Source organism: Cibotium barometz, chromosome 4 (genome assembly GCF_041138505.1).
Source record: "Cibotium barometz isolate CiBa-2024 chromosome 4, ASM4113850v1, whole genome shotgun sequence".
NCBI lineage: Eukaryota > Viridiplantae > Streptophyta > Polypodiopsida > Cyatheales > Cibotiaceae > Cibotium > Cibotium barometz.
Window position 1 is genome coordinate 29,306,176 of NC_141049.1, and position 15,757 is coordinate 29,321,932.

Here is a 15,757-nt window from a genome sequence, read left to right on the forward strand (position 1 = left end):
CCACCTATAATAGTGTTTGTTTCAATTTTTATGTATGTGGATAACTCACGACGATGATGATATATCAAGATTCTATGTGTCCAGATTCTAATCTTGTTTTAAATTCTGTGTGTGGATAAATCACTGCATCATGATTAAACCAGTATTTCATGATTAAACCAATATTATTAACTTCTTCCATTTTTTTGTCTCCCTTATCTCCAATGGATCAACAAAAGGATGTTTGCTAAGAGACAGAGTGGGATAACATGGACTATATGTCTCTTCTCTTTTGTTGCCCACTGCATGCATTAGAACGGAGGACCAAAATCGTACTAGTACACTATCCTGGTTATGATTTTTGTGTTTATATATCAAGATCATGGTATGTGCATTTGCAACGACAATACTGGTATTCATTAGGTTTTTATGATCGTGGTGTTTTTAGAATCATGGTAAACGATTTAACTTTAAGGTGGCAAATTTGAATCATTTTTAAACCCTAAATGTACTCCGCCTGCTGCCAATCGATTGCTTTATCCAGAGCTTCACATAGGTAACTTTTGCCAGGAATTGCAATCCTGAGTTTTGGGTAGAACTTTTAGGACAACAATTGTGCTTATATTAGAAATAAGCATAACATAAAGTCATAACATAGCTCTCACATTTATTATTAGATAAATCATAGTAATATATTTAGGAGCCATTACATAGCTCTAAGATTTGTTATTATATAAATCATAGTCATGATAAATTTAGGAGCCATAACACAGCTCGAACATTTGTTATTATTTTTTACAATAAATTAAGAATTACCTTTATTTTGATTGATACCTTATTTTTGAGCACAGAACCATGACCCAAGTTATTTAGCATGAATGTATGTGTTGTTACCTGCCTTAAGTTCAATCTTTAAAAAGAATAAAAAATGGCAACTACTAAGTACTCTATGAGGACCCTCATATCCTCTACAATGCGAAGTCAAGGTAAGTATTGCGTGTCCAGCCCAAGATCGAACCTGTTACCTCAAGGTTACAACCCACCCCATCAACCACATCAGCCTTAAGTTCAATCTTGTTGTTTGGTTTTCCGACGTACGAATCGCTAGGCTTGAATGCAGCGTTAGCCTGTCATGCTGAGCTCTCTAACCTCTGACTTGGGTGCCGGCAGGTTCAAGGCGAAGGGTCTGCTCGTAATGCCAAGGGCCAAAGGCTCTTGTGGGGCAATCCCTTTCTATCAAGTTTATTCAAGAATTGTACGCCAAGGTGGCTACAACTTACAAGTTGGCACCCTTCAACCGAGTTCGGCCTGTTACCGCACGTGCTAGCAAAGCTCATCAATTCCTGAGTCCTGAGTCCCGATCGAAGTTCAAGTTCCAACCATACACACGACATTGATGCGGATGCCCAGTTTACTTTCCCATTGCTTTGGCAGCGGTGGCATGGCCTCAACACTAAAGGGCACGGGACACTGGGAAGCCAAAGATTTGGGATCGAGGGTGGGAAAGTGGGGGGACGCTGGCGGCTTCAATCTGGGCCGTCGGATGTAGTGAACTCGGGTAGCAACTGGTGAACTCGGGTTTCGGCTGAGCTGGCGCCCCAAATCGAAATTTAAAATAAACTCAATAGCCACGTTGGCTTGACGTGGAGGGCAGGCTTCTCCAGCGTGGCTTGCAAAAGGGCAGAATTTCAAATTTGTATGATGACGTCGTAGAGCATGTGTTGCATGTGTTCTGTAAAATCACCACGGCTATGGAAAGCTCTTCTCAGGAATCACTCAGATTGATTCCAGATTTAAACCAGGTACACACACACACAAAAACTCACACTTGCCAATCAACAGGCTCTCTCTCTCTCTCTCTCTCTCTCTCTCTCTCTCTCTCTATGTGAAGAGCCCCTTACTTAGGTTGATTTTGGATTTAAACCATGCACACACACACTGGATTTAAACCACGCATGCGTGCGCGCATGCACGCACACACACACACACAATTTTGCCACTTGAAATCAGCTTTTCTCTCTCTCTCTTTGAAGAGGTTTTTGCATTGAAGCTAAATGGATGCTCAATGAATATTGAAAACATGGGTCAATCAAGCCATCTAAAACAGAGACCACCTCATCTTTGCGAGAACAGATAAGAAAGAAGCGCTCATGGAGGGAAAAATGCATACATTGATTGCAACACTGTGTCTTGAGCAAAGCCTTGTAGGGGATACTTCTAGCCGTAGCGCTTCATTCATCATCCAATGTTTGATTACTTCTAGGACTAGCAGACCCCCCATAGCTTGTCATTGGCTTTGTGGACATTCGTAGAGCGGAGGGTGACATTACCTTTGAAGTGGCATTAGTTATAGAAAGGTTTGCCCTTCCTAGTGCCCTACATTGTTTTCATAGCCATAATAAAATTAGCAAACGATGCAAAAACTTGTTTTAAGAACATGTCCTACCTCTCTCTGCCTATCTAACTTGGACTTCAATAGCAGGTTGATTGGAATCCAACGAGTGACACAAGTGACTTCGCGGTGCCATGGCAGGCTAATTGGAATGCATCAAATGAGGCTGATTGGAATGCATCCAATGACACAAATCAGTTCATATTGGATGAGTATTTAGATAATACAACAAGTAGTGACACTACATCAAGTGACGACGCAGATGTATGTGACCTCTTCCAAGATGATAATGAGGGTGTTTTTCCAAGTTCATGGAGTACACCTAGGCTTGATTCATGGGGGGCATTGGATCCATTTACATATACATCAAGCTTTTTTTTCTCTTTCGATGAGAAGAGCTTCTCCTTAATGGAGAAAGATCTTAGAGGAGCTCTCACAGTGACGCTTCCAACATTAAAAGCACACGATGCAAGAGACTTGTTGGATTTGAAGAGGTGGAAAAGAATAAGAGAAGAGCTTTGTTTCAGCCCGCTTCACCTTTGCCTATGTTCGAAATCAACAGGATTGAAAATAGCATACATTGAAGATTGGGAGCGTATTGTCATGGCAGCCCATCGTCCTCTTGAGCATGGTGTTCATCATGGTGTGAATGCCACTATCAATGCAATCAAGGCAGAATGGTGCACCGACAAGAGGAGGCATGGAATTTCTCTTGACTATGTGAAAGATAGGATTATCGCTTGCGGCTGCCTGCTTACTGAGGTCGGGGAACAGACCCCTACGAGCAAAAAGACCATAGCTCCAGCATCAACAATTGTCACAACTAAGTCTCAAGTCAATCAAGAGTTGACCAACATCATGATCAAGCACCAAACAAAGCTAGTATTACTTCGATCCACAAAGAAGCATGGACCATCCAAGTGGGTGCAAGAGTACATGTGCCATAGGGCAGGAAGTATTGCTCGGAGAGGTGCTAACAAGAGAAGATTGCGGAGGTCCAAGAGGTGTGGGTGTCCCTTTAAGGTGGTCTTGCAGCACTCTCATGACACAGAGAAGGTGACCATGCTAGTTCATGATGTTCACGAGGGACATATACCAGGCTCACGTGTTGACCTCTATTACTTGCCCGTGCACCCACGTGTGATTGCTTGTTGCATGGATGACTTGTTCGACGTAGGGACATGTCGTCATGTGGCAAAAATGTCTACATCAAAAGAAAGATTTCACATACAGAATGCCTTGCCATTAGATCGTGTAATCTTTCGCTTCTTCATGATACCAAAAGAGGTGCAAATGATGTCATATCAAATGCGCACACAAGGTACTTTGCTTTGCTTTACCAACAATTCTCCTTGTAACTTTTGGTTGTTTTATACTTCTAATCTGCCTCTCTATCCTTGTAGGAAGATGTACAAACAATGATTGGGCTGCGATGTTTGGAGAGGCTCTTCGTTTGCAAGAACAGAACAAGGTTCTTTATGTTCAACCTTACAGCCAACGTTCTTTATGTTTGAAGCTCTTTCCCCTATTCTTGCCTCTTTATTCATCATGATTTCTTTGTAGGTTCTTTATGTTCAACCTTATAACCCACAAGCCTCTGATGAAAGTAAACGACCCTTTGTCCTCATCATTCAAGATGAGTGGATGCTACAAATTGCTCTTCGTTTCTCACGACACAACACTTGGGCAGTAGATAGCACATTCAAGACAAATGTCTTTGGTTTGCCCCTGTATGCTGCAGTTTTGCCCAACCAAAATGGCATGGGTATTCCAATATGGCTCATGCTATGCACTAATGACATCGGCACTAACCAAGAAAGTGTAGCCTTGGAGTTGACCTTCAAGATGATCTTCACAAGGTTGCATGGAGTTCGTCCGACGGCTATTATCATCGACAAAAACCAGCAAGAGTTGGAAGCCATTATGAAGATTGTTGATGTAGACCCCTATTGCTGGACACAAGATGAAGAAGGGAGACGACACCAAATTGCATGCCATGTCTTGCTATGCTGGTTTCATGTTAAGAAGGCATGGGTAGAGAACCTCCTACCGCAAGTAAGTCACCTTTTAAAAGCTAGATCCATTCTATTGTGCATATCATTATCAGGTGGTATGTATATTCATTTTATTTTGGCTGTGTAGGTTCCAAAAGAGAAGCGAGATGATGTGTATAGTTCCTTGTCAAATCTAATGCAAATGGCAAGTGAAGAGGCATTTGAAGAGAGATACCAAGAGCTCTTGCAGAGATATTCAGCGTATATCAATGTTCAACGATACATCTCGAATGGATGGTGTGCCACCACATGCATGTGGCGGAGAAGGTGGCCAAAGTTTGGGCGTCTATTTTCACATGGAAATGTGGATACAACAAACTTGGTCGAGAGGCTCTGGCAATACATCAAGTACACTCTTCTTGATGCAAAGATAAATAGATCAATTCTAGTTCTGTTACATGCTATTGCAGGGGATTCTCTAACGGGCACTTACATCGGCGGAACGCTACTTGAGTTCTTTAAGAACAAACAAGAAATAGGTAATGACCTCTTTTTTTCTCTTGTGGCTTGTCCCCCCTTTGTTGCTTGACACTCATGAAGAAAAGGTGTCGTGATACTAACCAGCTTTACGTACTTTTCAGCTGATTCTCAACGTTTTAGTATTCATGGATCAAGCAAGAGTCATACGTCCAGATTAGCAGCAGGTGAAGAAATCTTGAGAAGATTTGAGGCTAGTTCGTCCACCCTTCAAGTGATTGATGAGTCCACTTTGCTATTCAAAATCTTGAGTATGTCTTCATCTTCGCAATGGTATCATGTCAGTGTTCAGTCCAACTATTGCGATTGTCCAAGTTGGGGATCTGATTGTAAGCATCTTTATGGAATCCGCCTAATAATTCAACATCATTTTCCACATCTACATGCCATTTTCCCTGTCCTTGATAGTCTTCATTCTCTAAGTCAAATGGACGAGGACATTGATGTTGGGCTAAGTGAGCAGGACATGCCAGATAACATAAAGAGTGGTGAGTGCAAGGTTGTCAACATCAATGAGCAGATAGCTTGCTGCATTCAAGACATGAAAAGGGTTCTACATGTTTTGGAAGAGAATCTATCAGCATGTGACACCAAGTTGAAAGAAGCAATACTCCAGCAATTGAGCATCTCACAGAATAATATTTTAGCTTTGATTATCCCAAAGGAGATTGATTTGCCAATGAGGGGGTCCATCAAACAAATCCAAGCTCATGTTACGCTTACTCGGCTTGGTCACGGGAGACCGCATGAAGTAGCTACAACCGTATGTGATCAAGAGATAGCCTGCTCGCCTCCAACAAAACGTGCTTGTATGACAGGGGTCTTGAGACGTAAGCATCAACGTGGCAGGAGTCGGGTGCGGTTTGACAAGAGACCTCGCATATTTTGTCACCATTGCTGTAGTAAAACTCTCCTAGTTGATCCTATACAAAGTCACTCGTGCCATACATGCCACGCGCTCCTTCCCCTTTCAAGTAGACATGCCCCAATTGGTTCAGAGGCTCCTCTTATTAACCGAGCTGTTAACCTCTACAACAACCTTTGCATTGAAAAGGGACTACTCATCTCATGTATGTATGGGTCACTTGAAGATGAGGAGAGGCACTTCACTATGCATTTATCTAATGGTTCAGTACTCGAGAAGGTCCTTGCATCCGAGCAAAGGATAATACTTGTATATTAATAATGCAGATGTATTCAACTTGTACATTATATCATTTTGGAACGAGTGAGGAGATTTTTTGTCCATTTTGGTATAACCTGCTGCTCTAAAAACCAAATGTATATGCTTATTTTGGATCAGCTGGAGACTCAATGTTTTGTAAATTTGTATGTATGTTGTTTCTGTGAAGGGAATTCATGTTCAGTATAGCTTGATATAACTTGCTGCTCCAAAAACCATATGTGTCTGCTCATTATGGATCAGTCAAGAAAACGACGCTCAATTTGTGTTATGTTTTTTGACCATAGCTGATTTATACAGCCCTTGGGCATGTAATGCAAGACTAGATTCATGCAATCTTGTCCGAGCTTCTCTCTTTTTTTGTGTGCTCTTAAAACTGTATATACTTTTTGCATGGGTACACAATGTGGGTTAGAACTTAGTTTTACTTGGGTTGACAGACAGACATTAGTTATTTCAAAAGCTGGTGGTTTTGGTACCACGAGACCCTGCAGCAGAAGTCAGTTTATTTGCAACAGGTGAAATCAAGAGCGGGAGGCCTGGTTCTCGTTGGGAGAGGGCGGATGGAAGAGGGAGTTTTGATAATCAGCTATGAAACTTTTATGCTTGGCGTATGAGTGTTTTGGCTTTCCTTGCATATTATGTCGCATGGTCACTGTATTGATCTGTCACATCAACTCATTTCATGACTGACATGTCAAGAGGTAGTAGTTCCAACTGTTCAGTTGTTATGCTATTGTAGGGGATGGCGAGCCGGCTGTATGACACGTTACCCAACCTACAGCTGCCCGACCAGCTGCTCAACCCTCCAGACTAGTCAAAATGCATCCAGATCTGTCCCTACACGGCTTCCCAACTGCCAGGCTTAGGTGTCTTGCCTGTGTGCTATCTACTTGCAATGTCCAATGCTTGACACCAAGACTGTTTGGAGTTTGCACATGTACAATAGGCTAGTCAAAATGCGTCCAAATCTGTCCCTACAAGGCTGCCCAACTGCCAAGCTTAGGTGTCTTGCCTGTGTGCTATCTACTTGCAATGTCCAATGCTTTACACTTGGCCTAGTAAGCATCCTAAACATCTATACGTATGTCAACTCCAAGTGGGTTACAATCCTGTGTGCTATCTACTTGCAATGTCCAATGCTTTACACTTGACCTAGAAAGCGTCCTAAACATCTATACGTATGTCAACTCCAAGTGGGTTACAAGACTGTGTGGAGTTAGCATGTACAATAGGCTGGATCTTGCTGCTCGGAATAGGTCTTGCCAGAACAGCTGTGTACAAGGCAGGGCTCTAGAATACCCTATTTTTTTGGGGTCTCAGGCAAAACACTTGCCTGCGTCCATCTACCTTGAAGAAGAGTGCTAATGTCTTGGATTGATGCCATGCTGATGCTCGTGCTGATGCTTGGTGGCTGGAAATCTAATGCCTTGGCTGGGAAGAGGCAGGGCCTTTAAGTAGGGCAATTTTCTGCACCCTACTTATCAGCTTGGCCTGCCTGCTGTACGACCTGTTACCAATCTACAGCTGCCTGACCAGTTGCTCAACTGCTCCAGACTAGTCAAAATGCGTCCAGATCTGTCCACAAGGCTGCCCAACTGCCAGGCTTAGGTGTCTTGCCTGTGTGCTATCTACTTGCAATGTCCAATGCTTGACACTTGGCCTAGTAAGCATCCTAAGCATCTATACGTATGTCGACTCCAAGTGGGTTACAAGACTGTGCAGAGTTTGTGTACAAGGCAGGGCTCTAGAATAGCCTATTTTTTCGGGGTCTCAGGCAAAACACTTGCCTGCGTCCATCTAACTTGAAGAAGAGTGCTAATGTCTTGGATTGATGCCATGCCGATGCTCTTGCTAATGTTGGGTGGCTGGAAATCTAATGCCTTGGCTGGGAAGAGGCAGGGCCTTTAAATAGGGCAATTTTCTGCACCCTTCTGCTTATCAGCCTGGCCAGCCTGCTGTATGACCTGTTACCAACCTTCAAGCTGCTCAACTGCTGCAGACTAGTTAAAATGCGTCCAAAGTACCATCCCTTTCATCTGCAACCTCTGGAGCTCCATCAAGGCATCAATGATGCTTCTCCAACAAAATTTCGTCTTCTTGATACTGACTGGACTACACACATCTGTTGATACCAATGTTGATGCACCCAATGTTACTGAGCTTGACTGATATCCTTTGCTCTTGACTGTCCGAAGAAGATCCCTTGCTTTGAGCTGACCTTAGCTCCGAACTGCCTTGGGATGAACTGTATTCCAGGCGGCCCATGGCTCTAGCATGTCTTAGGACGAACCCTAGCTTTGATGTGCCTTAGGGCGAACCTGATGCTTTGATATTTTGATACTAATGTCTTGTGCAACATGGCCTTGCTCTACAATTTCACACGCAGAAGCCTTGATACTCATTTCTTATGCAACATAGCTTCCTCTGCTCTGATACAATGTCACATGTGGAAGCATTATACATACATAGCTGGATTGTGCATACTGTGGTGTGTAAAAACCAGACAACATTGGGTCCCAATACCCGCTGAAGGGCCCCCACCTTTCATTGTATTTGCTTTATTATGAAGCTGAAATATCCTTGACCTGAGATAACTTCCTCCTTACCGAGCTGAAAATAAGCATGTATACCTAGACTAGTCACTAAAAAATAGGATGCTCCAAAGTTCAAACAGGCCCTTAGCGGAACAATGCCTGCTGAGCAGGGCTTTGCAATACCCTGTTTTGTCAGATCTGAGACAAATGCCATCTACCTTAAAGAAGAGCCCTAATGTCTTGGATGATGCCATGCTAGATGTTGCTGCTATTGCTCTCTGGACCTGTCTCCAAGCTAAGAATCAGATGCCTTGGTTGAGAAGAGGTGTGGCCTTTAAATAGGTAAATTTTCTGCCCCTTCTGCTGGTCCGCCTGGTTTCCCTGCTGTACGACCTGCCCGACTGCTCCAGACCTGTCCAAACACCTCCAAATCTGTCCCAGATGGGCTGCCCAGCTGTGATTGCCTGTGGCCCATTTACCTGTGTCTGGTGCATGGCACTTGCCTAATAAGCATCCTAAACATTCTACATAATAAGCATCCTAAACATTCTACATGCATCAACTCCAAGTGGGCTAACAACTGTGCGCGGTTACTGCATGTACTTAGCCTGGCCTACCCTGATGGCAAGTGGCGACTTGTCCCTGGACTGGAGATCACAAAATGCACAGTTCACATCACTAACCAAAACATGCAATTTCTGGAACTGTCATGTCACCATGCCACCCAAGTGCGGGGTGCACGTGACACCATGTCCCTGTATACGGGCCCAGGTGGAAAAGGTGGAAAACCTATCTTACCTAATCTACTCTGTGACCTAGCACCCAAAGGTGTTAGATGTCTAACAATGAGCCAAGCACCACCTTTTATAGGCCCTTTAAGGACAAGTGAACTGGCCGACCTGCTGTCAGTCAGTTCCATGGACCTGGAAAAATACCTTGATGATGATCCCATCATGTCAATGTTCCATCTGCTGGCCGACAGAGACCTGGTCCACCACAATACCTTCCATGCCTATGACAGCTAATGAAGCTCTAGAATCAAGTCTTTTATCTGCTGCTGCAAATCAAGGATAAGCATAGGGATTAGCATGTCCATGTGCATGCACACGACGTTCCCTTCTGCTAAACTTGCTGATGGGATTCCAACTTTTGACCTAACTAGAGAAGTTATTTGGTCCCAAGAGCAGAAGTCAGTTTATTTGCAACAGGTGGGATCAAGAGCGGGAGGCCTGGTTCTCGTTGGGAGAGGGCGGATGGAAGAGGGAGTTTTGATAATCAGCTATGAAACTTTTATGCTTGGCGTATGAGTGTTGTGGCTTTCCCTGCATATTATGTCGCATGGTCACTGTATTGATCTGTCACATCAACTCATTTCATGACTGACATGTCAAGAGGTAGTAGTTCCAACTGTTCAGTTGTTATGCTATTGTAGGGGATGGTCAGATCCGTCAATGTCTAGGGTCATGAGAAACCTCATCATTGCTGGTGCGTAAGCCGCCTTTCTACCAGCCAGGCACAATTCTCAATCAAGCTTTATAGTTTGAATGCAATGAACATGTTAATCTTTTTGTCACCCAAATTATGAACACTTTCAATACTATAAAAAGATTAAGATCATTTTACTAATAGCTTGATATTAGAAGGTAAAAAAGTGATCATATACTTTTATGGCTGCATCGGTAGAGCAAGATCTCTCTCTCTCTCTCTCTCTCTCTCTCATCATATACTTTTATGGCTGCATCGGTAGAGCAAGATCTCTCTCTATCTCTCTCTCTCTCTCTCTCTCTCTCTCTATGTGCACCAGGACTAGCTTGAGAGTTTACACGTCCCACACAATCTACAAACAGAGACCATATCCAAAACGTGGAAGCACTTTGGCTCCTTACAATGCATGTTGGAGTGTCATTATACTCGATCTTCTCGCTACTTGGGCCAAGATATGGGGCTTATCTAGAGCAGCGGAGAATCTGATTCAAATTCAACATGAAGAGCTTCCAGTACAAGAGCATCAACAAGAACCATCATGTTGCGGAACTAAACTAAACACCAAATAGCAAAGTTGAAAAAGGAACCAACGGAAGCATATTTGTTGATAGACAATTTACATCGGAACCAAAACAAATTATATTGAGAAGCTAAAAAATATCATGTATTTCATGTGAATTGGCTGATACAAAACATCCTTAGATGCCAAATATGTTTATAAAGATGTTCATAAGAAGTGTGTTGCCCACGACAAGCCAAAAACACCGCTTCAAAATCGCATAGCTGGTGCCAAAAATAGAGGTTGCTGCTCCAAAAAGCATCTACATGCTGCTCCGATGTCACTGCTATGTCACTGCTGCTCAAGAAAGTAAACATGTCATAAGAAGTGCGCTGCCCACAAAATAAGACATGCTGCTCGGATGTCACTGCTGCTCAAGACAGTAGACGTGTCACAGTTCTTCCAAAACACTCATGCACCATGTGTGAAGCTCCATCCTAAGCGTGCATACATCTTCATGTTGAAACCACTGATCTGTGAGCTGAAAAAAAGCAAAGCTGTAAGCGTAAATGAGCTTGCATGTTCTTCTTGAAGCAGCAAAGACGTAACACGAAGCAAGCACTTACCCAATTCTTGTCTACATTGTTTTGCAATATACCGGCAATGAGGTATCTCATAAACGCCATCACATAGAAGCCACAATCTGTGCTATTGTCCTGTTGCGGTACCTGCCCCAAATGATGCACATGTAACACCAACATTCAGCATGTAGCACATTCATAACAAATTCAACTCGCTGCTACCAACAAATCAACGTCACCTTCACCTTAACGATTTTTAGTTTCAGCTCTGTCTCGGGGTTGAACAAAGCACCTTGAAGGGTTGAATCAGCCACATGCGGTGCCAAGCATTTTAGAGCACTGTAATCAATCCAAACCAGAACCATGTCATGTGTCATGCATTGTATGAGTATACATGAACAAAACCAACATGGAAGAGAATTTCAATTTACATGAACAAACTATCCAAGCACTCCTCTGGATTTATTAGTCCCAATGAATCCATGTATAACAAATAGCTTTTGTTCCCTTTTAAAAGGGGCACCTCCTCGTTCTTGTTAACATACAGGGTAAAGAGGGACCAATGATTCCTATTGCACACAATAGCCAGCCATTAAAAGCGCACAAATTTGAGTGCCAAGTGGTATGTAAAAAAGCATAGCCAAAATTCTTTACCAATGAAGTGACCACACACACCTGCATACAACGGGAAAGAAACATAATTGAATGGCTGACATATCCATTTTCTCGAAGAAGCGGGTGAGGAAATTCTCCACGCACTTACGTGACATAGAATACCACAAAGAATCAGCCCAAAACACCTTCTCAAGAATGTCCAATGGCAACTTGTTCTCCATCAACCTGTGCATGCAAGGAGGGAATGAAAGTGCATCCATGTAAGTGCACTAAAATGTTTAAAGTGATACACTTACATCCCAAACAAGGTCATGGTCCTAGTGGATGCCTCATTAACAAACATTTCCCTCAAAAAGCTATCATCTACGCGCACAAAGGTTTTGGATCTCATGGAAACAAAGTCAATGTCAGCCCCGGAAGCTAACCTGCAAGGCAAAAGCCAAACAAAAAAAAATGCAACAAACCACACAAGCTGAGACTATCATGACAATACATGGTTTTGATAAACTGTCAATCGTGTAGAGCCTCTTACCTAGATCTCGCAACATTGCCCCTTGTTGCTACCAACCTCCCCTCCCCTTTCTCTGTAACAATAACCTGCATGTTGGAGATCTCGAATATAAATTCCATATTGTTGTATGCTTCAGAAAAAGTCGGCGATGATACAATAATCGGTGTTTCTTCATTGCTACTTTGCTTTGCACGAGAAGTCCTAATAGGCAACTTTTTCCTTGAAACCTCAAACACCTACACAATGGCAAGAAAACAATGCATTCACCCATTGAGTCCCTTTAGGACATAACAAACTCCAGGGTTGAATTAGCTGCACTTACCTGGCCCATGCAAGTAAAGAGAAGAGTGAACTAACAATGTAGGCAGCAACATGAAAAGCTTTAACAACTCGGCATAAAGGATATTGGAATCTCTTACGTTCTTTTGAGTGTTGTCCTTCTTTCTTGTATTCACGCATGGCCCAACACCCTCATGGGCTCCGGAATCCTGCAACAAACAAGAACAGGGCCCATGCAAGTAAAGAGAAGAGTGAACCAACAATGTAGAAGAACATGAAAAGCTTTAACAACTCGGCATAAAGGATATTAGAATCTCTTACGTTCTTTTGAGTGTTGTCCTTCTTTCTTGTATTCACGCATGGCCTAACACTCTCATGGGTTCCGGAATCCTGCAACAAACAAGAAGATGGCCATGGCCCAAACGATCTCAAAGTGTGAGGTGTATGGAGCCATGTTAGGCAGCGGCAAGGACTTGAACAAACTAGTGGGAAACCAAGATGATGTGACTCAAAGCAAGGAGATGAATGAAAAATATTAGAAAGCTTACGTTCTTCTTAGTGTTCTTCTTTTTTATATCCACACATGGCCCAACACCCTCACCGGTTCCAGAATCCTGCAGCAAGTAATAGCCATGCATAGTTGTATGCAATCTTTGCACCACAAACATGACTCGAAATGAGGGGATAAGTGAAGGAGATTAGAAATCTTACCTTATTTTGAGTGTTACTCTTCTTTCTTGTATTCGTGCATGGCCCAACCTCATGGGTTCCGGAATCAAAATCCTGCAGCAAACAAGAAGCATGGGCCAAATGATCTCAAAGTGTGGGCATGTAGTGAGTGAACTTGTGAACTTGGCAACAGCAAAGAAACTTGACAAGCTATGAGTGAACTTTGCATGCAGCAAGAAAACATGCATCAAGTTAATAAACTTGGTAAGCTGTGATGACTGAACTTTGCATGCAACAACTAGACAACACTAAGATTGAATGTAAGCAAACTTGGCAGCAAACTAAGAAGAATGTAAGCTTACGTTCTTCTTAGTATTCTTCTTTTTTATATCCACACATGGCCCAACACCCTCACCGGTTCCAGAATCCTGCAGCAAGTAATAGCCATGCATAGTTGTATGCAATCTTTGCACCACAAACATGACTCGAAACGAGGGGATAAGTGAAGGAGATTAGAAATCTTACCTTATTTTGAGTGTTACTCTTCTTTCTTGTATTCGTGCATGGCCCAACCTCATGGGTTTCGGAATCAAAATCCTGCGGCAAACAAGAAGCATGGGCCAAATGATCTCAAAGGCCACGCATGTAGTGAGTGAACTTGTGAACTTGGCAACAGCAAAGAAACTTGACAAGCTATGAGTGAACTTTGCATGCAACAAGAAAACATGCATCAAGTTAATAAACTTGGTAAGCTGTGACTAAACTTTGCATGCAACAACTACACAACACTAAGATTGAATGTAAGCAAACTTGGCAGCAAACTAAGAAGAATGTAAGCTTACGTTAATCTTAGTGTTGTTCTTTTTTGTATCCATGCATAGCCCAACACCCTCCATGCAATAGCCATGCATAGTTGTATGCAATCTTTGCACCACAAACATGACTCGGAACGAGGGCATAAGTGAAGGAGATTGAAAAGCTTACGTTATTTTGAGTGTTGTTCTTCTTTCTTGTATTCGCGCATGGCTTAACCTCATGGGTTCCAGAATTAGAATCCTGCAACAAACAAGAAGCATGTCCAAATGATCTCAAGCTGTAGGGCATGTAGTGAGTTGTATGTGAACTTGACATCAGCAAAGAAACTTGGCATGATGTGAATGAACTTGGCATGATGTGAATGAACTTGGCAAGGTGTGAGTCGTGGACAATGGCTAGTAGACACATTGCCAACTGTTCACCGACCCTTACATGCAACTATGAAGCCATGTTAGATTAGAAGACTTACGTTCTTCTTAGTGTTGTTCTCAAACTAAAGGGCATGTAGTGATTTGTATGTGAACTTGGCAGTACCAAAGAAACTTGGCATGATGTGAATGAACTTGGCATGATGTGAATGAACTAGCAAGGAAGGGATAAGTGTGAGGACACTAAGGAAGACGATAATGTTGTGAGCTAGTAGAAACATTGCACGTGCATTGATTGCATGCAAACTGTTCACCAACCGTTGCATGCAACCATGGAGCCATGTTAATGAAGTAGATAGAGAACTTAGCAAGATTAGAAGGCTTACATTCTTAGTGGTGGTGTTCTTTTCTGTATCCACACGTGACCCAACACCCTCATGTGTTCCAGAATCCTGCAGCATGCCCAAATGATCTCAAACTATAGGGCATGTGAGTTGTATGTGAACTTGGCAGCAGCAAAGAAACTTGGCATGATGTGAATAAACTTGGCATGATGTGAATGAAATTAGCAAGGTGTGAGCTAGTAGACACATTACACGTGCATTGATTGCATGCAAACTATTCACCAACCCTTACATGCAACTATGGAGCCATGTTAGTGATGTAGAGAGAGAACTTAGCAAACTTTGAAAGCTTACATTGTTTTTAGTGTTGTCCTCCTTTTTTGTATCCACACATGGCCCAACACTCTCATGGGTTTCAGAATCCTGCAACAAATAATATCCATGCATAGTTACAAACAATCTTTGCACTCGTGAATTCGCATACTTACTTATGCCAAGAAGCCCACATGAGCATCGCTAGGCACTTTCAACATCACAAACATGACTCAAAACGAGGGGATGAGTGAAGGATATTGGAAAGCTTACGTTCTTTTGAGTGTTGTCCTTCTTTCTTGTATTCGCGGATGGTCCAACACTCTCATGGGTTCCAGAATCCTGCAACAAACAAAAGGTGTGAGGTGTATGTCAACTTGGGCAATGACTAGTAGACACATTGCATGTGCATTCATTGCAATTTGCTTACCAACCCTTGCATGCAACTATGGAGTCATGTTAGTGCTGCAGGGAGAGAACTTGGCAAGCTGTGAGTGAACTTTGCATTGAACAAGAAAACATGCATCTAGTTAATAAACTTAGCAAGCTGTGAGTGAACTCTGCATGCAACAAGTAAACCTGCATCAGGTTAATAAACTTGGCATGCTGCGAGTAGACCATGGAAATTAGGCAATGGAAAGGACTTGAACATATTG

General features: G+C 42.7%; 2 protein-coding genes across 2 annotated transcripts; one reads left to right on the forward strand and one right to left on the reverse strand.

Annotated features, from left to right (window-relative positions):
- The first annotated feature begins 1,424 nt into the window (after window positions 1-1,424).
- On the forward strand, window positions 1,425-6,902 carry LOC147639133 (uncharacterized). The gene is made up of 8 exons (XM_086793535.1): window positions 1,425-1,781; window positions 2,462-3,692; window positions 3,775-3,842; window positions 3,935-4,426; window positions 4,514-4,904; window positions 5,007-5,665; window positions 6,526-6,696; window positions 6,828-6,902. Exons 1-8 carry the CDS (start codon window positions 1,731-1,733, stop codon window positions 6,900-6,902), a joined length of 3,138 nt encoding a protein of 1,045 aa, XP_086649661.1. The 5' UTR covers window positions 1,425-1,730.
- A 4,035-nt stretch (window positions 6,903-10,937) lies between these two features.
- On the reverse strand, window positions 10,938-15,405 carry LOC147639134 (uncharacterized). The gene is made up of 17 exons (XM_086782826.1): window positions 15,375-15,405; window positions 15,144-15,212; window positions 14,832-14,897; window positions 14,246-14,317; window positions 13,787-13,858; window positions 13,624-13,689; window positions 13,304-13,375; window positions 13,141-13,206; window positions 12,914-12,982; window positions 12,733-12,801; window positions 12,335-12,549; window positions 12,099-12,227; window positions 11,863-12,027; window positions 11,619-11,756; window positions 11,433-11,526; window positions 11,233-11,334; window positions 10,938-11,147 (listed from the first exon to the last, which is right to left on the reverse strand). Exons 11-17 carry the CDS (start codon window positions 12,430-12,432, stop codon window positions 11,058-11,060), a joined length of 816 nt encoding a protein of 271 aa, XP_086638952.1. The 5' UTR covers window positions 12,433-12,549; window positions 12,733-12,801; window positions 12,914-12,982; window positions 13,141-13,206; window positions 13,304-13,375; window positions 13,624-13,689; window positions 13,787-13,858; window positions 14,246-14,317; window positions 14,832-14,897; window positions 15,144-15,212; window positions 15,375-15,405; the 3' UTR covers window positions 10,938-11,057.
- Window positions 15,406-15,757: the final 352 nt, after the last annotated feature.

Excerpts from the sequence above, each read along its gene's own strand:
- LOC147639133 (XM_086793535.1), top strand. The coding sequence starts at position 1,731 with ATGGAAAGCTCTTCTCAGGAATCACTCAGATTGATTCCAGATTTAAAC. Across the intron at positions 3,843-3,934 it reads GTTTGCAAGAACAGAACAAG|GTTCTTTATGTTCAACCTTA; the intron begins GTTCTTTATGTT and ends ATTTCTTTGTAG. Across the intron at positions 6,697-6,827 it reads ATGAAACTTTTATGCTTGGC|GGGATGGCGAGCCGGCTGTA; the intron begins GTATGAGTGTTT and ends ATGCTATTGTAG.
- LOC147639134 (XM_086782826.1), bottom strand. The coding sequence starts at position 12,432 with ATGGAATTTATATTCGAGATCTCCAACATGCAGGTTATTGTTACAGAG. Across the intron at positions 12,228-12,334 it reads GGCAATGTTGCGAGATCTAG|GTTAGCTTCCGGGGCTGACA; the intron begins GTAAGAGGCTCT and ends TTTGCCTTGCAG. Across the intron at positions 11,148-11,232 it reads ACAATGTAGACAAGAATTGG|CTCACAGATCAGTGGTTTCA; the intron begins GTAAGTGCTTGC and ends GCTTTTTTTCAG.